The sequence below is a fragment of the Phodopus roborovskii genome, unplaced genomic scaffold (assembly GCF_943737965.1).
Source record: "Phodopus roborovskii unplaced genomic scaffold, PHOROB, whole genome shotgun sequence".
Classification (NCBI taxonomy): Eukaryota; Metazoa; Chordata; class Mammalia; order Rodentia; family Cricetidae; genus Phodopus; species Phodopus roborovskii.
Window position 1 is genome coordinate 12,683,920 of NW_026125059.1, and position 21,407 is coordinate 12,705,326.

Sequence of the window (21,407 nt, forward strand, 5' to 3'; positions counted from 1 at the left end):
GCTGTGTGTGTGTGTTTGGATGAATAATCCTTCCTGTAGGTGTGTGTGTGGGGAAGGTGTGGGAGTGGGTGTGTGGTTGGACACGAGTGTGTGTGTGTGTGTGTGTGTGTGTGTGTGTGTGTGTGTGTGTGTGTGTGTTCGTTCGAGGCCTGAAGTCAGTCCCAGGTTCCACCTCAGGTACCATCTATTTTCGTTTTTCCTCATCTTCTGGGACAGTGCCTTCTCAGGTTTGTAGATGGCTAATTAGGCTTGAATGACTGGCTGTGGAATCCTTATGTTTTTGAGGTATGCACATGCTGACTGAGCCATCGCCTCATACCAACACATTTACACTTTCTGAAAATACTGTTAGGATCAGAGAGCACAGTCATTTGGCTATCATGACCTCTGCTTTAGTGCAAATCAGAAAAGCTTGGTGTTACCTCCGGGCTAGGTGTGTAGGTCATTAGCTAAGAGTTCTGGCAGGGCCTTCTGACTTTGCCTTAGTCATTAAGTAAAACGAGAATCTCCTCATCTGTGGTCCTACACTGCTTCCAGTGGAGTCTTTGCTGGGCTCCAGACGCTCCATTTCCTTTTTGCTTTGTGTTCTGGGATTATAGGGTTAAAGCAGGCTCCTTTTTGGTAATTATAACCTTTAGACTGTCAGAGTACTTTGAAATATTAACCCCATCTATAGGGAATTCCACAGCAACTGTTCAGTTGCAAGATGATGACAAAGCTTGGTCAATAATGTGAATCAGTGTTGGAAGCCTGAAACCTGGGTTTTTTAAGCCGTTAAACGGTGAATCTGGGGGGGGAAACCAAGTTTTAAAATTGCTAGCTAATGTAAGTGTAATCCCTAGGCACGAGGCTGGTTGTTTGCCTTTGAAGTAATCCAGTTTTCTTACTCCCTCAGGAAATCACAAGTTGACGCAAATAGCAAAAGTCGTCATCAAAATCTGTGAGCATGAGGTACGTGCTTCCTGTCTGTGTGGTGTAGGGGTCTTCTCGAGGCACAGGGCAGCTGGGTGGGTGGCTACCATGACTTTTGTGTTCACTGTGTTGTATGCAGCCTGTTGTCTCTTTAAGCGTGTGAAAGCAGAATAGAGGTGTCCCCGATGGTATAGGAGCTAGTTAGTTCCACAGTGATTTAAAGGGGATGGGACTGATTTTTGGTACAGGGAATTCTGAGTTCTCTCGGCTGTCAATCTGTCAGTTTTCGACTTTTGCCTGTTGGCAAAGTTCCATGGGGTCATTCCTTTTACAGAGGTTTGTGGTTTTGACTGAAGGGGATAAACTTATAAAGTATCTCTTCCTCCTCCTCTCTCTTTTTTTTTTTTTTTTGAAAATAGAGTTCTTATCATTTAGCCTATGAACTTGCTATGTAGATCATGCTGGTCTCTGCCACCCTATTTCCAGGATGCTATTTCCACTATGCTATGGCTCCTGTCACATTGCCTGGCCATGATGGTGTCCACGCATTTCCCCCCCCCCCCCCATTGATTGTGTGGTTCTCAGGCATGAAATGCATAGGTAACAATGTGTCCTAAGGTCAATTGGATGTCTCTGCTAGTTAGTGGATATTTCTTAACTGCTTTCCACAATGGCTGTGACAGTGAGGGTACCAGTCTGAGGTGGAACTATGTGGTAGCGTGTGTTCTTTCCAGCTTAGGAACTCACTATGTAGACCAGGCTGGCCTTGAACTCACAGAGATGTTTCTGCCTCTGCATCCTGAGTGTTGGGTTAAAAGGTATGTGCCACCATGCCCGGCTATTTATTTTATTTTTAAAAGAAATTTATTTCTTTGTATTTTATGTGCATTGGTGTTTTGCCTGCATGTATGACTGTATGTCTCAAAGTTACATACAGTAATTAGTGGCCATGTGGGTGTTGGGAATTGAACCTGGGTCCTCTGGAAGAGTAGTCAGTGGTTTTAACTGCTGTTGCCATCTCTCTAGCCCCCTGTTCATATATTTATGTATATATGGGTGCCAGTGTATTTATGGACATCATGGGTTTACAGATGTGGGGGGGGGAGGGGCATTTGGTTACATGTGGTTTCAGGCTTCCTGTGGTGGGTGCTGGAAACTGAACCCAAGGTGTTGACAAACACAGCACTTTTAACCTCTGAGCTGCCTGTCGAGCCCATCTAAATATAAAAATTATATGTTATAGTATCTGTTTCCTCCATGTAATCCCAGAACAGTTTGCTTGCATGCATGACTGTTGGTAGCGAGTCGTGACGGACCCCTCACTGTATATAACCTTTGGAGTACTGTGAGTGGTGTGCTAGAGAAAGCCAATCCCCCCTCACTCATTTCCTTCAGTCTCCAGTTAAGCTGGCTCAGGAGGGATGGAGGTCGGGGATGGATATGTGTTATAAGATGAAGACATCACGGAGCATGGGTCCTGTGAAGAGACAGGACACAAAGAGAAATGCGAGCCATCAATTCTGGGAAGGTAATAGCCTCTCAAGTGCGTTGAGGAGACTCATAGGCTTGGAGATCTGCTGCCTGGGTTCAGATCCTTGCCTTATCTCTCTGCCACTGTGAACTCTGGGGTAGATTACTTGAATTTTGAGGGCTTCATCCCTTTCCTCCAAACTTTAAGGTGAGATGACAGTAGTCTGTCCTTGTCCCACTTGTGAGGAGTAAATGCATTCCCAGCCTGGAAGACTCGGGTCTGGTTGTGTTTAAGATGGTGTAACTGTAGATGCCATGGCACATGGAGAGGGAAGGCACGCTAGTCTGTGGAATTTACTGCTGTGTGGATTCTGTTGTGCCGGAAGAGATGCAGGCCCAGAGGCACAGGCTGTTGTTTTCTGAAGCCTCTGCTCTAGTGCATGCTAGACACTGTCTTCAGTTTGAGGCCATTGGTTCGAAGTCTGCTGTCCACTTCCCCAAATGTATCATCTTAAAAAGGAAGGGGGACAGCCCCTGTGTGGTTGAATGTTCTGGTTGTCATTATTGCAAATGATGTAGGTGACAGTGGTCATGGTTGACTTCTCTGGACAGTGATGTAGAAATTGAGCATGGGGCACGGGGAAGGTGGAAAGCAGGGATTCCAGACAAAAATGGTCCAGCTGCAATTCCGGAGGTGGTGGAGGTCAGATCACACATGGCCTGGATGTAACCTAGCAGTTGTTGAAGGTTTTTTGTTAATTTCTCAGCTTAGCCCTGCTGGCATTTGAGGATGGAGAATTCCCTCTTGTGACAACCAGAATGCCTCTAGATATTACCAAGTTATTTTCATAGTTGAGTAGGGGCGAATATGCCAAACAGAGCTACTAGTGTGACAGAGGTTTCTGGAAACTGCTGGTAAGAGATAGGCAAGCTCAGGCTGAGGTGTGGCTGAGGTGTGTTGCAGTCCCTTCTGGGTGTTGGGTAGGGTGTGAACTAGGCTGGATGTTCAGGGAACGGCATTGGGAGTTGAATGGAGGCTGGGGCTGTGGATACAGCTCAGCTCGCAGCATCTGTTCAGTGCAAGTATGAGGATCAATGTTTGATCCTCAGCACTGTGTAAAAGCCCAGGCATGACAGCGTATGCTTGTACTTGCAGGACTGGGGAAGGTAGCTATAGGAGGCTTTGCTCAACATCCCCTTAGCCAAATTGGTGAGTTCCAGGTTTGGTGAGAAACACTTACATGAAGCAGAGTGTTGACCAGTAGTTGGTTTCATCTTCAAAGAGTTTTTAACTTTTGAGTATCATCAAGCCAGGGGACTGGAGAAATGACTCAGTGGTTAAGAGCGCATGTGTGCACAAACACACACACACACACACACACACACACACACACACACACACACACACGTGCGCGCGAAAGAAAATTACTAAGCAAACTGTGTTGTGTTCTGTGTACTGTTATGAACCTCTCATCCCAGCCCTTGGGAGGCGGAGGCAAAAGACTCCCTTGATCACCTTGGGGCTAGCCTGGGCTACCTGGTAAGATTCTATTGGCTATCTTGTTGCTCCTAATACAGGAGAGAAACCCAAAGAAGAAAATCTGACCTTGAAATCAAAGTACAAGCACTTAAATATCGGATTTACTGAGGGCTGCCAGATGTGAGGCCCTCCCCGGGGCTCCCTACTCTAATGTATTCTTGCCTTGCAGATGAATGAAATTGAAGTATGTCCAGAATGTTATCTTGCTGCTTGCCAAAAACGAGACAACTGGTTCTGTGAACCCTGTGTAAGTTGGACGAGATCCCTTTATTTCACTCTTGCAACTCTGGTGCCTTCGGTGGCTGCACCAAGAGGCCCCTCTCCAGGGATTCATGAGATGAGGTTGGGAAGTTTTACATAAGTTCTGAAAAAGTCAGGGCACAATAGAACGAACTGGCCTTGGGTGAACCCTCTTGGGCTGAAGTGTTTTGTTCCAGAGTTAAATGTTCTGGTAACTAGGTTGACTCAAAAGAGGCATGTAGCAAGTGTGATGCAGGTCATAGGATGTGTCAGAGTCAGTCTGCAGTTTGCTGTGTCATTTTTAAATCTTGTCGGGTCTGTTTTAAGACCTTTGCCTTAGTCTCTCCCGAGAGATTGTTATTTTATGTGTGGCAAAGTCACCATCTTGGACTTCTGTTTCTCCTACAGTGTTGGGAGTTGATTGAATCCAGTAATTTCTTTTTTTCTTCTGAGACAGGGTTTCTCTGCATATCCCTGAGTGTCCTGGAACTTACTTTGTAGACCAGGCTGGCCTAGAACTCACAGAGATACGCCTGTCTCTGCTTCCTGAGTGCTATGATTAAAGGCGTGTGCCACTACCACAGGGCAAATCCAGTACGTTTTAAGCAGTGGTTCTCAACCTTCCTGATGCTGTAACCCTTTAATATACAATTCTTCATGTTGCGGTGACCCCCAACCATAGAGTTATTTTGTGGCCACGCCATAAGTGTAATTTTGCTACTGTTGTGAGTCATAATGTAAAATACCTGTGTTTTCTGATGGTCTTAGACAACCCCTGTGAAAGGGCCATTCGGTTCCCCAAAAGGGTCAAGACCCATAGGTTGAGAACTATTATTTTACAGAGACGTGTACTGTGGGGTGGAGTGACTGGTATATGAGAGAGGCAGGGTGGAGGGCTGGAGAGGACAAGACTGGACAAGTGACTGTTAAAGCATAGCTCAGGCTTCGTCTTGCCTCTGGAGATAAAGAGCAGCATATGGACTGCAGTATCCCCCACAGATGAGTGGTCCCTGCAGCTTACTCGCCTACTGTCCAAACAGCACAGACTGAGTGTTGGCTGTTTCTATGGTACCTAGAGAGGTGGCTTTTCTTACTCATTGTCACTGTCGTAATAATGAGTAGAGCCAGGACCCAAGCCTGATTCCTTTCAATGTTTCAACATTTCTTTTTCTTAAAGACAGGCTTTCTCTGTGTAGCTGTGGCTGTCCTGGAACTCACTCAGTAGAACAGGCTGGCCGTGGACTCAGGTATCCGCCTGCCTCTGTCTCCTGAGTGCTGGGATTAAAGGCTTGTGCCACCATGCCAGGCTCACTTCCAACTTTTAAGGCCCTCCCCAGCTGTGTCCAGGCTGCACCCCACCGAGGGACACGTGTGAGGACCCTGCTTGCAGCTGTCTTCTTTCCATGTTTGACTTGTGTCCCGTTTTGCCTTCTAATTACTGTGATAAACACCATGGCCAAAAGCGACTCAGGGAGGAAAGGGTTTATGTCATTTTACAGCGTCATCCAAGGAAGTCAGAGCAGGACCCAAAGCAAAGGCCTTAGAGGAGGGGGGCTGCTCACTGGCTTGCTCCTCATGGCTTACTCTGCCTGCTTTCTTACACACCCAGGACCACCGGTTCAGGGGTGGCCCCACCCTCCAGTGGCCTAATCCCCTCCCATATCAGCCATTAATCAAGAAATACCCCTGCAGGCCAGTCTGAGGGAGGCCTTTTCTCACCGTGACCCCTTTTCCAGGGTGACGTAAGCTTGTATCAAGTTGACAAAAACCTAAGCAACCGGGCCTGCATTCCTTCCTATCTCCCTGCGTTCAGATTACCTTTCAGACTTTACTGTGTGTCTTGCTGCCAAATCTAATGCCAACTCTGCCTTTTGTTCTTCTTCTAGAGCAATCCGCACCCTTTGGTCTGGGCAAAACTGAAAGGGTTCCCCTTCTGGCCAGCGAAAGCTCTGAGGGACAAAGATGGGCAGGTTGATGCCCGTTTCTTTGGACAACATGACAGGTGGGAGTTTAAGAACAGGCTCCGAGTGGAACCCTGGGTACTAACATCAGATCTTAAAGGTGGCGGAGCATCTGGCTGTTGTTTGTGCTGTTTTTAAAAGCAAATTCTGCCTTTTATTAGTAACGACTGTAGCTGTTGTTTGATTCATTGTCATAACAACCGTTGGTCGAGTGTTGGCAAATAACGTTTACCGGTTCTGTGTTAGGCGCAGTGAGGGGAGGGCTTCACTCGGTGGCTTTAAGAGTCTTAGGAAAGAATCACGCCTCCATGGTTCTGTTGATGGATCTGGCTGGGAGCGAGTTCCATGGCTGTGTGAAGTGCTGCTGTTTGATATGCAGTTTTTTATTTATTTTGTTTTCTGGAGTAAATTAAACCTCTGTGCAAATTACTTTTAAAAGTCATGCTTTTAGGGACTGAGGTAGTTTTCTAGATTGCCGCTAAATGGTTCTCTTAGCATTAGGTGGAGTAGTCTCCCCATTCCCCCTTCTCTGTATCTAAAATGGGAAATGACAGGGGGGGATGATGTTTTGACAGGTGTGAACCCTCCCTCGCAAGCCTCCCCACCCTCCCCTTTCGTTCCCACACAGGCTGAATGGAGTTATGGAGTCATTCCAGCTAACAGCAGCTCCCATTGCCTTGGCGCCCCGCCTGCCTGCGAACAACAGGTAGTCAGAGGTGCTGCTTAACGCGTTCCCTTTCAACAAGTTACCTTATGATTAAATGAAGCAAAGGTTCCTGCAGAGCTCCCCTCCCCGCCCCCCCAAAAGCATTTCGAGAGGGCATGCGAGGGAGTGCATAGGAGTTAAAGTCATGTACCACACCATATGCATATTTTTAGTGATACAGGCATCTCACATAGCATAAGTTTTCACCTGGCTTTTTGAGTAAAAGGAAAAAATTCATTTGAGAGATCCAGTTTCTTACAGAAATCCCAGCAGGTCTCTTTGTCAGGGGAATAGGGGTGGCTTTGGCAGGGAGTGTCTGTCACACTTCTATTTTGACCCTCCCATCTCTAACTCCCCCCACCCCCTCAGGGGCTCACGTAGCCTAGGCTGCTCTCAATTTGTTTTGCATTAGAAGGTGACCCTGAGCTCCCGATCTTCCTCTCCATCCGAGTGCTGGAATTCCAGGCATACACCTTGATATCTGGTGTTCTGATGGAGCTCAGGGCTTCCTGCATGCTAGCCAAACTCTCTACCAAGTGAGCTGTATCCCCAGGCCCTCTCCATCCAGTCCTATCCTGAACTTCAGCATTCCTTCATTTCGGGAATGTGTTTCCCCGGGCTGTTTCCAGGCTGCAGTGCAATAGCTAGCAGGCAGATACTTGTCCAAGTGGGCTGCTAGGCTAGCTATCTCCCATCTGTAGGAAATGGCTTGGTGTGAAGCTGTCCACAGAGCTGGAGGGGCGGAGGCAGTGGAGGGCTGTGCCTGCAGAGGCTATGCTATAATTAAGTGGTTTGAGCTGGGTGTTTGGAGGAGAGTGAGGGTTTTCTTTCTGTTCTGATAGCAGGAGGAGCTGGTGGCTGGCTGTGCCTTATGCATCTCATCACAGAGCACTTGTGTTCATTTTTTTTTTTTTTTTTTTTTTTTTTTTTTGAGACAGGGTTTCTCTGTGTAGCTTTGGAGCCTGTCCTGGCACTTGCTCTGTAGACCAGGCTGGTCTTGAACTCACAGAGATCCACTTGCCTCTGCTCCTCGAGTGCAGGGATCAAAGGCGTGTGCCACCACTGCCCAGGCTTGTGTTCATATCTTAATAGGTGAAGGTTTCTCTGTGGGACAGCACTGTGGATTCACCTACAGGGGTGTACATTAGTGGGTGGCCTAGCAGGGTGTCCCCATTTACCAAATGGTTCCTGTCTCACAGAGCTCCTGGCTCTGTTTCTTCTACTATGACCTTCCTGTCAGCCTGCCATTAAAGTTGACCTTGGGGGCATTACAGGCCCCAAAAGCATTGCTTGTCCTCCATGCCAAGGCGGTTGTCGTAGATGTATAGTTCTTCCCTTGGTTTTGGCTGGGAGCTGGCCTAGAGCCAGTTGTCTGAAAGCTGGGAGCTTTCCTGTTCTCCCGCAACATCCCCATCCTTCTCGGTTTATCTGTAGTGTTTCCTATTTCCTCTGCAGGGTTCAGTTTGGGCAAGGTGGGCCTGCTGTGGATGTGTGAATAGTCCTTACTTCTCTGGTACCAACACTTCGGAGGCCCATGGTGTACCTGTCACTGGGAGCTGGTGTACAGATTCTCCCCATGGGAATGAATTCTTGCTTCCCAGACAGGGACCCCTCCTCCCTCTTCCCCTCCTCCCCCTCCCCCTCCTCCTCTTCTTCATCATCATCACAGGGTTTCTCTGCGTAGCCGTGGCTGTCCTGGAACTCTCAGAGTGCCTCTGCCTCGAGCGCTGGGATCGAGGGCTTGTGCCACCACTCCCGACGTATGAAAACCAACCCAGGCAGGCACATCTACAGTCTGCTCTGCTAAAGTGTGAGGTAACCGTGGTGATGCAGGGAGCCATGGGAGGCATACATCAGGCCCCATAGCTGTGAAAACCTAGGCATGTTAACAGTGATCTAGGTCAGGCTAAGACACATCCCAGAAGCCCTCACTCAGCTTGTAGTTGCTTAGCCTGAGAATAAGCCTATGGAGGCTCTGGCAAAAGTCATGGGATTGTGTGAAGACTTTTCTTTTTTGTTTTGTTTTTCGAGACAGGTTTTCTCTGTAGCCTTTGCTGTCCTAGAACTTGCTCTGTAGACCAGGCTGGCCTTGAACTCACAGAGATCCGCCTGCCTCTGCCTCCTTAATGCTAGGATTGAAGCAGTGCTGCTGGTAGTAAAGGCGTGTGCCACCATGCCCGGCATGCTTTTTATCTTTCAAAAGAATTGTTTGTGTGGTCTCAGACATATGTACCATTATCTAAAATTATAAGAAACTCTTAGTTCAAATGATCGCAAGGCCTTAGGGAAAATACCTGTTAGCCACCATGTGCCTTCTGTGTAGTTGAGCAGGGCCTCGTTGTAGCCAGGCTAGCCTTGAACTTGTGTTTCCTCTGCCTCAGCCTCCTGAGGGTTTGGTGTTACAGACACCAGGCACTTTGCTACTCTTTGAAGTTGCTGCTTTCACCTCAGTCTTCCTGGTGAGAAAGCGGAAGCCAAGAGAGGGCAGTGCTGTGCCCAGGGCCCCTGGGGAGAGAGCAGCACTCAGGCTGCTGTGGCGGCCCCTCCCCGAGGCCTTCTGTGATGAGGAAACAGAATCTCATCCCCTTTTGAGGAAAAAGCTTGTTTTTGTTTAGGGCCCTTAAGACACTTGGGGGGTAGGGAAGGGAGGTAGGGGAGGGGATGTTGGGGGCCAGTTATGGCCCTTGCAAGGGCAAGGACCTTGGCTTGTGGCTCCTGGCAGGGAAGCCCCTGGTGCTGACTCAGGAGTTTGCTTTCTTGGAGTTGTTTCTCCTAGGCGGGGAGTGTCTGGGGCAGCCCTGGTGACTCTGGTGGCTCTCACTGCTCCCTTACCCCGCCCAGAGCCCTGTCTCTTCTTGCGGCTGCTTGCAACAATTTCTTAGACATGAGTATCTTCAGGTCCCAGCAGCAAGCTGTCCCTAGCACACAGGGATTTGCTCACTTCTAGCACCTGAAGTCAGTTGTGTGTTGGGGGTCTCACTTGCAGCCTGGCTCTGTGCTGAGCTTGGCCTCTGCACAGGCTCCTTTCTTGTGTGCCATTTCCTCTTCAGATGTTGGATTCCAATGCCTTTTGCTTCTCTTCAAAGACCAGGGAGACCAGAAAGGTTGGGCCCAGAGTTCTGTGTCAGTGCTGACAACGTAGCTCTCTTACAGGAGCAAGTGGCTTCTTTCCTTCTGGCTCCCACCATATTTGGTGGCTTTATGGCAGGCTTAAGTTTGAGGTTCAGGAACCATTAGAGTTCCTGGTCTCCATGGAAAAGTTATGAAGGAGACTGAGACTGTAGAGTTAGGATTGCAGCTATTGAGATGTTCTGTTGTCCCTAATCCACAGGAGTGTGGTTGGGTGTTCTCTGTCCTTCCTTCTGTCATGGGAGGAGGTGGGGGAGTCATGGGGAGTTTCCGGTTCTGGAAAAGCATCACCAATGCTTTTGGTTTCAGGGTCTCTGCAAACTTCCTGGAGTGTGGGGGCTGACAGAGGGGAAAGGCACCTCCCTCCCTGGAGGAGCAGGTGGAGAGTGCCCAGCCCAGAGCCAAAGGCTACTTAGTTTACCCCATGCTTGCTTTCTCATAAGCTGCCAGGCCTAGCAAGGTCCTCAGGAGGTGGAGGCAAGGATGATCCTGAGTTGCAGGCCAACCTGGACTTAGGTAGTGAGAGTCTGTCTCAAATGAATCTGAAATTTGCACCTCCTTGTAGGAATATGGACTTGCAAAGAATAGTCCCGAGTTTGGAATTGCAATGAGAGGGGATCCACATTCAGCTGGCCCAGGAAATGTGCCCGCTTCAGATGTGGCAAGCAGGACTCTTTGACTGTTTTTCTTACTCTGAAACAGCAGAAAACCAAAGGGATTGTCGTTTTGTTTATTTTTGCCTCTTAATATTTATTTGGTCACTTTTGTGTGCGTGCCTGGGAGTGCCACAGCGCATGGGTGAAGACCAAAAGGCAACTTGAGGGAGGTGGCTTTCTCCCTTTCCTCATGTGGGTCTGCCAACGCAGGGCCTTAGGCTTGGCAGACGCGCTTTCACCTGCTGAGCCATCTTGAAGGCCTCCATTGTGTTTCTAACAGATTAAGATGGCCAAGTGCATGAACCCTTTTCACATCCTGGCTAAGTTTTGTTGTTCGTGTTCCATCCTTAATACCTCTGTGAAGTGGATCATTCATTAACCATTCAAAACAAGCCGCTTATTTAAAAAGGAGAACCCACATTTAGGAGTTTTGGCAGGTGGCCGCTGGGCTAATTTGGGTTGCATTAAGAAAATTAAAAGAATAAACAATCTTGGAAATGAGTGAAGCTGACTTGGTCTCTCTCTTTTGCCCTCCTAGAGCCTGGGTTCCAATCAATAATTGCTACCTCATGTCTAAAGAAATCCCCTTTTCTGTGAAAAAGACTAAAAGTATCTTCAACAGCGCCATGCAAGAGATGGAAGTTTACGTGGAGAACATACGGAGGAAGTTTGGGGTTTTTAATTATTCCCCGTTCAGGACACCCTATACCCCCAATAGCCAGTACCAAATGCTGCTCGATCCTAGCAACCCCAGCGCCGGCACTGCCAAGACAGACAAACAGGAGAAGGTGAAGCTCAATTTTGACATGACAGCATCTCCCAAGATCCTCCTCAGCAAGCCCCTTCTGAGTGGGGGCGCAGGCCGCAGAATCTCCCTGTCTGACATGCCACGCTCCCCTACGAGTACGAACTCTTCTGTGCACACGGGCTCCGACGTGGAGCAGGACCCCGAGAAGAAGGCCCCATCCAGCCACTTCAGCGCCAGCGAGGAGTCCATGGACTTCCTTGATAAGAGCACAGGTCAGCCCCAGTTGGGAGAGTGGGGTAGGAGGCTGTTTGGCACACTCTGGTTCCTTGGGTGACTCACCCATGGGTACAAGCAAGCCGGTCAACACAGCCATCATGGGGCACTGTGATGAACTAGCTAAATGAGTAACAGATCCCAGCCACAAGGGATGGAGATGGGCGGAAACCTTGTAGGGCTCAAGGCCAATATCAAGGCGTCTTAGCTCTTCATAGCAGTGTTCTGTGACTGTTTTTTTCTCATTATTTTGTACTCGGAAGCTTAGTTTTCGATACATTCATGGTAAGGTTAACTCAGGTGTTGTGAAAACAAGGTGGAACTTATCTCCCAGTTACTGCACACCTTTCAAGGCTGCATTTTGGGGATGATGCTAGTGCTAGTGTCTATTCCCAGGCTTTCCACTCAAAGCCGATGTGGCTTTGGGCAGCATATTTGATGTCTTTACACCTTAGTCTCCCCACTGTAACCATGACAACCCTAACTGGCTGCCTGTGGGCTCTATTGAGGACAGAATGAGTTGGGCCATGGCACTATTTTCCTGGTGATTTCTAATCTGCTGTCTCCATGGATCTGAGAAGGGGTACAATGAAGGGGTGATTTAAGTAGAAAAAACTCTTCACAAAATTGAACCGCATATTTCATATTCGTTAAGTTTATCTTTCTGAGATGGTGCAGGCTGGTCTCTGACTGATGCTTCTGCCTCCATCTTCCAGGTGCTGGGATTACAAGTGGGCTCTACCACAGTTGCCCTTTTAAAAATTGGCTCGAAGTTAGTGCATAATAAAATATGCATCTTCATGTGCAAGCTCCCCTTTGCTCTCCTGTTCTGCATTTCCAAAAAGTTTTATAGGAATATAAGAACGCCTGTCGTTTAGCGTGACATCAAGCCTTATGACAATTAATTGTTCATTGAGAGATGTTTTTTACTTTTTTAAAGGTGAGAGCTTAGACTTCAAAGTCCCGATCCTAAAAATATAAAACCAGCCTTACTTCATTTTATATGGCCATCTTATAGGATTAGCAAATGTCTCAGGCATGGTGGGGTTGTGTAGGAGGATCAGGAGTGTAAAAACAGTCTTGATCACATGAAAGCCTATCTCAAAAATACTAAAAATAAAACAAAAACAAAACTAAACCCTCAAAAAAGAAAAAGGGGTGACATTCAGAATGGCTTCACTCTCACAAATTGTACCCCTTCCCGTCTGGGACCCACAACCGACATTTTGGGGGTAGGTTCTGTGTTTTGGTCATGGCTGCAGCTGTTGACATTGATACTGAGTTTCAATAAAACTTTATTGGTGTTGTTTGAACACTGAAGACTGAAGTGTATGCTTTAAGAACTATTGAGTTGTGAGTTGGGCTGGAGAGATGGCTGGATGGTCAAGAGTACTGGTTGCTCATGCCAACCAGCTGGATTCAGTTCTTTTTACCTGCACGGCAACTCCCAACCATCTGTAACTCCGGTTCCAGGCGCTCTGGTGTTCTCTTCTGACCTTGGTCACTGGGCATGGACATGGTGCACAAACAATGCAGGCAAAACACTCATGCCCAGGAAGAAAAGAAGTATTGAATTTTTGGTGCCCTACTCCAAGGTTAAATACCCTTCTTAAATAGCAAGCCACACAGGGGCAGGGGACAGATTGATCCCATAGCTGTTACTGTAGACTATAAGGATCAGAAGCCCTTCCTGTCAAGGTGGCACACTTCCCACCCAGGTCATGAAGCGGGCCTACACCGCCTTCTCTCCCTCTTCCGTTAGCAGTTCGAGAAGCAGATGTGCATCTTCATTTAGACTTCCCCACAGTTAGGGACCATGCAGTTGAGATCAGGCTGGGGTCCATCCAAAATGCCAGAAAAATTTATCATAGTATAAAATAGAAAAAGCATGGAAGTACCTTTCAGAATCCAGAGGACCCATTATGCTGTGATGGGCCATGTGTTACCAGGAGAATTTAGAGCCTTGGTTTTTGTTTCTTCTTGTGATGGGCTCAGCATATAAGCTCAGGTGTCCTCCTTAAATCCAATCTCTGCCTGCCTCCATTTCCCTCGTGCTGGAATTAAAGGGGTGTTGCCTGTGTGTGTGTGTGTGTGTGTGTGCATGCATGTGGGTGAGCATGCCTGCTTCATGTCAAGGTCAGAGGGCAGCTTGCTGAGGCCAGGCCTCTGCTTCTTGAACTCAGGTCACCAGGCACAACGACAAGAACCTTTGCCTGCTGCATTGTCTCACTAGCCCCAATGCCATTTTTCTATTTGGGACACTCCGTTTCTCATCCTAGAAGCAGATAAAGCTGTCTAAGCAGCCCTCTGCTCATCAGGGAGCCTGTAGCTGCCACAGCCCTGGGTCCCATTTTTGCCTCAAACCAAAGTGGTTTCTACACCAATCCCACCCCCTCATTGGGGCCGCTTGGGCAAATGGGGCTTCATCAGCATTTGCCAGCTGTTGCCAAAAGACCCCAGTGGAAATGTTAATGTGTGCTGTGGTCCCGTCCTGAGCCTGCAAAGCCCTCTGAGCTAATGGTGCTTTGGTCTTTGCATTCCTCTGTGGGGCTGCTGTCAGGGAGGAGGGAAAGTGTTCGCACAGACTCCCTTTTATTGGGAAATCAATAGTTGTCATAAAAGAGCTGTCTATGACAAATACTTAAGTCACTACTAACCCTCCCTCCTATGGCCAGCTCTCCCGAGGAGTTACACGGTGTGCTATTAAGTTGAACCTCAGGCACTTCAGAGCCATGAAGGGAGGGGAGCGGGGCAATGAGAAGCAGTGTTCTGTCTCAGTGTGACCCGCCCTGCGCTTCTGCTCATGGGCACTGGTGTGCACAATGCCTCCCCAGATGCCTTCCACACTTGTGTGTGAGTGTGTAGGCGTGCATGCACCTGTGTCTGCTGTGGCACATGTGTGGGGATCACAGGACATCTTGCTGGACTCAGTTCTCACCACCACTTAGTTCCCAGGAATTAAACTCAGGTCATCAGCCTTCAGGGCAAGTGCCTTCACCAGCTGCGACGCCTCTCTGGCCCCAGGAGTTGCTCTTTAGTATTTTGTTAAGGAAGGGTTACTTCCTTCATGAGTGGCATATGACCTGAAGGTTCCCAAATCCTGAACTAAAGCGGCACGGGACTTCTTGTCACCTAGCTCTTGATACAAATGTGGATGCAATAAGGCCAGATTGCTGGTACAGCAGGAGAAGATTCAGGCTTTAAGTACTGGTTCATTTTGTGTGTGCGAATGTGTCCATGTCCTCTAGCTTCCGTCTGTTGCTGTGATAAGCACCACAGCAAATATACACAGAAAACAATGGCCTTAAGTCTGATTTTTATCACAAGCAGAGTAGCATCCTCTGGGTGTCAGCAGGTTTCGCCACACTCTGCATTTTACTTTTTTGTTTTTGGGAGACAGGGTCAGGGTTTTACTCTATAAACCTGACTGGTAGCCTGGAACTCAATATATAGACTAGGCTGAAATATTTTTTTTTTGTTGTTGTTTTGTTTTTGTGTGTCCATGTACCATATGTTGCCTGTAGAGGCCAGAGGAGGGCATCAGATTTCCCTGATACTGGAGTTATAGATGGTTGAGAGCTACCATGTAGGTGCTGGGAGCCAAACCCAGGTCCTCTTGCAAAAGCAACAAGTGCTCTTAACCACAGAGCCATCTCTCCAACCCCTTAGGCTAGATTTGAACTCACAGAGATCTACCTGGTTCTGCAATCAGAATTCTGGGATTAAAGACATATGCCACTGATATCTGATCTATGCTTTCATTCATTAATTTGTATGCATGGGTTTGTCATGGCACATGTGATGTAGTCAAATATCAACTCATGAGATCCAGTCCTTTCTTTCTACCATGTAGGTGGCAAGCACCTTTACTCACTGAGCCCTATAGCTGGCCTACATTTTTACTTTTGAAACATGGCACACTCATTTGCAGTCTGTGACGTTTTGCTGTTTAGTGCTGGCTTGAGGTTCTGTTGCCCTTCATGCTTGAGCCTCATCACATCCCTGAAGGCCCAAGCAGAGCCCTGATAGACCTGCTTATTTACTCAGTACACAGCTAGAGAAGCCTAGGTCTTTGATGCTTGGGGGCATTACATTCCCCGATCTTTTTTAGCTATCTCAAACGGCAGTGAATGAATTATTTAAAGCATTCTTCTAGTAGCAGTTTTGTTGGTAATGCATGCTTTAAAATGCCTCACTTGGGGCTGGCAAGATGTCTCAATAAAGTGATTGTCTTGTGAGCACGGGGACCTGATTCGATGTCTGGAACCCATGTAAAAATGCTAGGCATGCATGGTGGTACATGCTTGTTAATCCCAGTGCTGGGCAGGAGGCTGCCTACTTTGGGGGAGTTCTAGGCTAATGAGAAGCTAACAAAAAACAAAACAAATAAGCAAATTGTGGACAGCATGCTGGGCACAATACCCAATACTGTCCTCAGGTCATCATGACACACTTGTACACGAAACGTACACACGTGCCTTGCCCCACAAGCATGCTTATACATGCACACATGGCTCGCTTCTTCTCATTTCCCTGTAGCAAGCACGCCAACCTGTTTGTTCCAGTACTTTGGAAGTAATAGTGATTACCCCAGCAACAACCGCAGGGAAAGGAAGGCAGCCTGCCTGGTGACTAGGCCACGTAGTCTGCTAATCCCTATGGTAAAATGGATTTAATATTTATAAAACTTCATTCTCAAATAATTTTTAATGTTTGTTGAACACTGTCCAAGAGAGTGAACATGCATCTGATTGTTATTTCAGCCTCATGTCCAGAGGCGGGAAAGGATTTCCACGTTTGCTCCTTGATTCATGTAGTTTTTTTCAACTCAGGAGTGGCATTTGAGACCGGATCCTTTTTTCTTATTTATGTTTAAGGTTTATTTTAAGAAGTGTTTTTTTATTTTTAAAGGAATTTTAATTTATTTACATTGGTGTCAGGGTCCCCGGGACTGTAGTTACACATGGATGTGTGTGTGTGTGTGTGTGTGTGTGTGTGTGTTAATGCCTGCCCGCATAGGCCAGAACAGAGTGTTAGATTTCCTGGAACTAGAATTAAAAATGGCTGAGTTCAGCCATGTGGGCGATGATAATTGAATGCGGGTCCTTTGTAAGAACAGCAATTGCTGAGCCCCCTCTTTAGCCCTTAGATGATAATTCTTCATGGTGGGGATTTCCTGTCCCTTGTAGGGTATTTCTGTAACCAGATAGCAGTAGCAACCCATGTCCCTAGTCATGGCAACTAGAGTTACCTGCACATGTTGCCTAGCAGGTGCCGGTGAGGATGATGCAAGGACCACTGGTTTCCATGGTGACACCAAAGTCTAGTAAGGTGCTGTGGACACCACACTTCCTGGATGCCCGGTGCCCTAGACATGATTGACGGTTGGATTCGGTTCTCACTCTAACCAGATGGGTGTGGGTACTTTTCTCTTCTGTCCCTCTCTCCAAGGGAACTGCAGACACAGGCACCTGGCCTAAAGTCATCAGGGCTGAGATTTGAACCCTAAATACCCACCTCTGAGTCCAGGTCTCTCTAGCCCCATGCTCTTATGCTAGAAATTAAATTGTAGGGCTGGAGAAGTTGCTTGGTGGCCAAGAGTGTGCTCTGCACTTGCTGTCTCTTCAGTTGTGAGGGATCCGATGCCGGATGGTCCCAGTGGGCCCCTGGACTCACACATCTCACCTTACCCCAGACTCACACATACTCACACCCCCGCCCCCGTTGATACACAGAACTCAGACCATACCTGCCCAGCTCTCTGCCTCAGAGCAGGCAGGTCTCACTGTGCAAGCTGCGTGGCTTGCAACCTGCCTTATAGCTGAGCATGGCCTTGAACTCCTGATCTTCCTGCATCTGCCTCCTCTGCTGGGATTACAGAAACACCACACCTGGCCTACATTTTTTATACTCTCGGATGCTATCTAGCTTCCTACCTTCTTGGGCCGTTCATGTCAGGACCAGATCGCCACAGCATCTCCTGACTTCAGGCTGAGGTTTTCAGGGACCAGGAGCCATGCTGGGCGGTCCCAAAAATGTCTGAAGTAATGTGTGGAGATAACAAGTCCAGACTGGGTGGGTCCTTAGACAGCTCTTAGCCTCTCTAAGTCAGTGACAGAAATCGTTTTAAGAATAAGTCTAAAAGTCTCAGACATGAGGCTTACTGTCCTTACTGTACTGTAGGAGTTTGAACCTCACCAAGGAAGAAGACAATTTGCCAAAACCTTCTTTCCTCCCTGTATCTTGTACCCAGCTTTCATGTATCCCGAGAAACCCTGAGCCAGGAGCTGGAACTCCCTAGGATCACTGGTCAGAGGGTGGTGCAGGCTGTGAGCCGCCCCTCGGACTCTCTGTAATGGTCACCATGCCTTTGGCAAGCCTGGTTCTGACCTATGGTCTTGATATGGGAGGGGTTTGCTGTGGTCACTGTCTGAGATTAACACCCGTGAGTGGGCTAAGGCAATTGCAATGGTAGCTCAGCCATTGTCTTAAGAGCTCTGTGTTTAATAGGCTGCCCAGCTTGGCTGCCCTGTTGTTTGGTGACAGCCCTTTGTTGGCAGTTCATGGCCACTCTCCCAATCAGATGGCATCCAGGACACTGGGCTGCACATGCAGAATACCTTGTGCCTTCTCTCCTGTCCCCAGTCCTAAACCTGTGAGTACTGCTGATTTGTGAAGCTGGCTTCTAACCATGACGTGCTTTTCCAGCTTCCCCAGCCTCCACAAAGACGGGGCAAGCAGGGAGTCTGTCTGGCAGCCCGAAGCCTTTCTCTCCGCAAGCACCGACACCCATCATGACGAAGACAGACAAGACGTCCACCACTGGGAGCATCCTGAATTTGAACCTGGGTCAGTGGCTTTTCCAGATGTGTGTTTGGTGGCAGTAACAGCTTCTGCGCTTTGTTCTTTTGTGAGTGGGTTCTTGGCAATTGGAAATGTAAGAACTTCGGTGGATGCAGGTAAGGGGTGAACCAGAGGAAGGACCAGGGCAAAGGATTGCCCAAGGCTTGTTGGCATGCAAACGTGTTTTCCCACACATTATTCTGGGCCTGTCCTTACAAGTGATCCTTACAAACCAGTTTCCTCCTGTGTAAATATACATGGCTGAGGTGAGTTTCGTGAGTCTTACCATTTCTGGGTGGGTGTTTAAAATTTTCCTATTTACTATTTTATGAGTATGCTTCCCCAGGGCCTGTGGAGGCCAGAATTGAATTGGAGTTAGATGTCTGGAAGTTGCAATGTTGGTACTGGGACCTGAACCTGGATTTGTTAGCAGAGCTAGTGCTCATAACCCTGGCTCATAACTTTGGCTCCTGTTAGTTTTTAATCTCCTGAATTACTGGCTTTTATGCCCACAAGCTTTGGGTTGGCTGTTTTATTTCTTTACACCTTTGGAGATTAGGGTTTAGCGTCCTGTGCATGCTAGACAAGTGTGTTTTGAGACAAGGTTTGCCTGTGTACTGCAGCTGCCTTTCAGCTTGCCTTCTTGTAGCTCAGACCTGCCCTGGATTTCAAGTGCCTCCTGTCTTTACCTCTCATGTGCTGATTATAGGCACATACCACTGGGCCTGGCTGCAGTAGGTACGGGTGTGTGTGTGTGTGTGTGTGTGTGTGTGTGTGTGTGTGTGTAAGACAGTATGAGTGGTATGAGTGAGTGACAGGATCTACCCATGAAGTTCTAGCTTGCAGTTAATTTTCTATGCGGCCTAGGGTGGGTGGCCTGCATGCATCCCTGGGAGCAAGGGGCAAACGGTGAGATTACTGTAAAGTTAATTGACTTGGGCCTGTAGCTCCTGTTTTGCTGAGTAACTGAATGCTGCCACCTTGTGGTAGGAGGCTGGATGTGCAGCTAAGTATCCAATGCTTGTGAGGCAGCCACAGTGGATCTTGAGGTTGAGAGCTGGGGTTAAAGTGTTCAGAAGGAGCAAGGGCTCTGGGTCTCTGGAGCTGGTAGGGATCAGTAAAAGGAAGAGCAGGGGGCAGGAGGGCAGAGAGGAAGCATTTCTAGGAGTTTGATGCCGTGGAAACCTTGGGACAGAACATTTTGGCTGGGGGTGGGGGAGGCACCTGTGTGCAGCATCGTGTGTAAGTTCTCAGCACCCTGCAGTGCTGTTGCAGATGGTGGCTCAAAGACCTGAACAGGTGGTTTGGAGATCTCAGAGTAACAGGGCTGGAGGCCGCCAGGGACAATCCACCTCTGTCACCTATCTGCATTGTGGCTGGAGATGGATAGTCAGGTCCTTCTAAGATTCCACCCAGAACCACCAGCTGATTGCTCACTTGATTCAGAAGGGAGCCGCTTGCCGTCTTGGGGACATTTGTTCTAGGAAATGTGGTTTCTTTTCTCGGCCGCCTCCCACCTTCAGGCTCTGAACAAAGGCATTAAGTGGAGGCGTTCTCACGGTGACATTTCCTCTCTGTCAGTCATGCCTGGCAAGAACAGTTCCTTCTGTGAACCGGGGTCCCCTGGGCATCCTAGTGACACCGTGGGTCTTTGAAGCTTGGCCTGATAGGTGGGTGTAACAGTGGGTGGCTCCAGGGGAGCCAGGATTTCTCTCCTCTCTTCCCCCATAACTCCTTCTGGGATATATGTCTCCTCTCAGCCAGTGGGAGCAAGAACATTGGGTACGAGGATAGTTTCCTGGCATGCAGTTTCAATCTCAGAGGGGTGCTCTGTGGGAACCCAGGAGGGCTCTGTGTGGGGGTGGGGAGGTTTCTAGGGCAGAAGGGCATGCTGCCTGATTGTGTATTAGTGCTGCAGACCATGGAGCCATTATTGTCCAGCGAAGCGAGGTTCCCTTTAAGATAGCGCATGGAGAAGCCAAATTAGATAAATGCCCGACAGACTAGCAGTTACCTGGCTTTGACTCCAAATTTGAAGTGGGTTATATTTTCTGTTTTTTTTCCCCCCACTCTTTTGAGGCAGAGCCTTACTATGTAGCTGTGGCTGGCCTCGAACTCTGCCTGCCTCTGTCTCGAATGCTGGGATTAACAGAATCTCTCTCCTCTTTTCTTCCCTGTCATGTATTTGTTTCATGCCTGCGTGGAGGTCAAAGGACAGCTTGGGGAGTTGTTCTTTCCACCATTCAGGTCCCAGGGCTTGAATGCAGCTGTTAGGTTTGGAGGCAGGAGCCTTTGACTCTTGAGCTCTCGCTGGGCCCTCTCTCTCTCTCTCTCTCTCTCTCTCTCTCTCTCTCTTGAGGCAGGTTATCATATAGCTCAGCCTGACCTGGAACTCACTATATACCCAAGGCAGGCCTTGAACTTTTGACTCCCCTGCTTCTAGACTCCTGCTTGTTCTTGTCTCCCAGAGAACGGAGCAGCCCAGCAGGCTGGCAGTCTTGACAGTGACTTTTGTGTCCTTGTCCTCTGGTGATGCTAACAGCCTTGGGAGAGCATTGCTGTAGCTCTGCTGGTTCCTCCCTCTCCTTCCCTTTCTCCTAGGTGACATTGCCACTTGCTTCCCATTTCCTTTATGCGTCTGTACCTTTGGTTCTCAGCTCTGAGTTTTATCCTTGGCAATATCTGTAATGTAGGACGTGGGCACCCCTGACTGGGGGTGGTGGTGGGACTAGGGTTTTTTACTAACCCTGAACCAGTACATCCCCACTGTGATTTCCCTGAGCCCCATGTCATCGGTAGCAATGCTGAGGACCTCAGTATTCACATACCTATCCTATCCCTTCCTCCCCACTCCAAGGCTCCCTGGCTGTACCCCTGGTTTCCTTTTCTTAGAAGGGGTTATCTGTTGATGTTCACTCAGGAGTCTGCC

At 48.3% G+C, this 21,407-nt stretch overlaps 1 protein-coding gene across 4 annotated transcripts in view; it reads left to right on the forward strand.

Moving 5' to 3' along the window:
- Window positions 1–21,407, forward strand: part of Zmynd8 (zinc finger MYND-type containing 8) — a 110,332-nt gene that overhangs the window by 57,432 nt on the left and 31,493 nt on the right. For 3 of the 4 annotated variants that reach the window (XM_051186174.1, XM_051186190.1, XM_051186182.1), the window contains 6 exons: window positions 896–951; window positions 4,092–4,169; window positions 6,049–6,164; window positions 6,752–6,829; window positions 11,153–11,634; window positions 18,344–18,484. In XM_051186174.1, the coding sequence (XP_051042131.1) occupies window positions 896–951; window positions 4,092–4,169; window positions 6,049–6,164; window positions 6,752–6,829; window positions 11,153–11,634; window positions 18,344–18,484 (951 nt within the window). The remainder of the gene's footprint in view (window positions 1–895; window positions 952–4,091; window positions 4,170–6,048; window positions 6,165–6,751; window positions 6,830–11,152; window positions 11,635–18,343; window positions 18,485–21,407) is intronic. The other variant, XM_051186197.1, reaches the window with a different exon arrangement.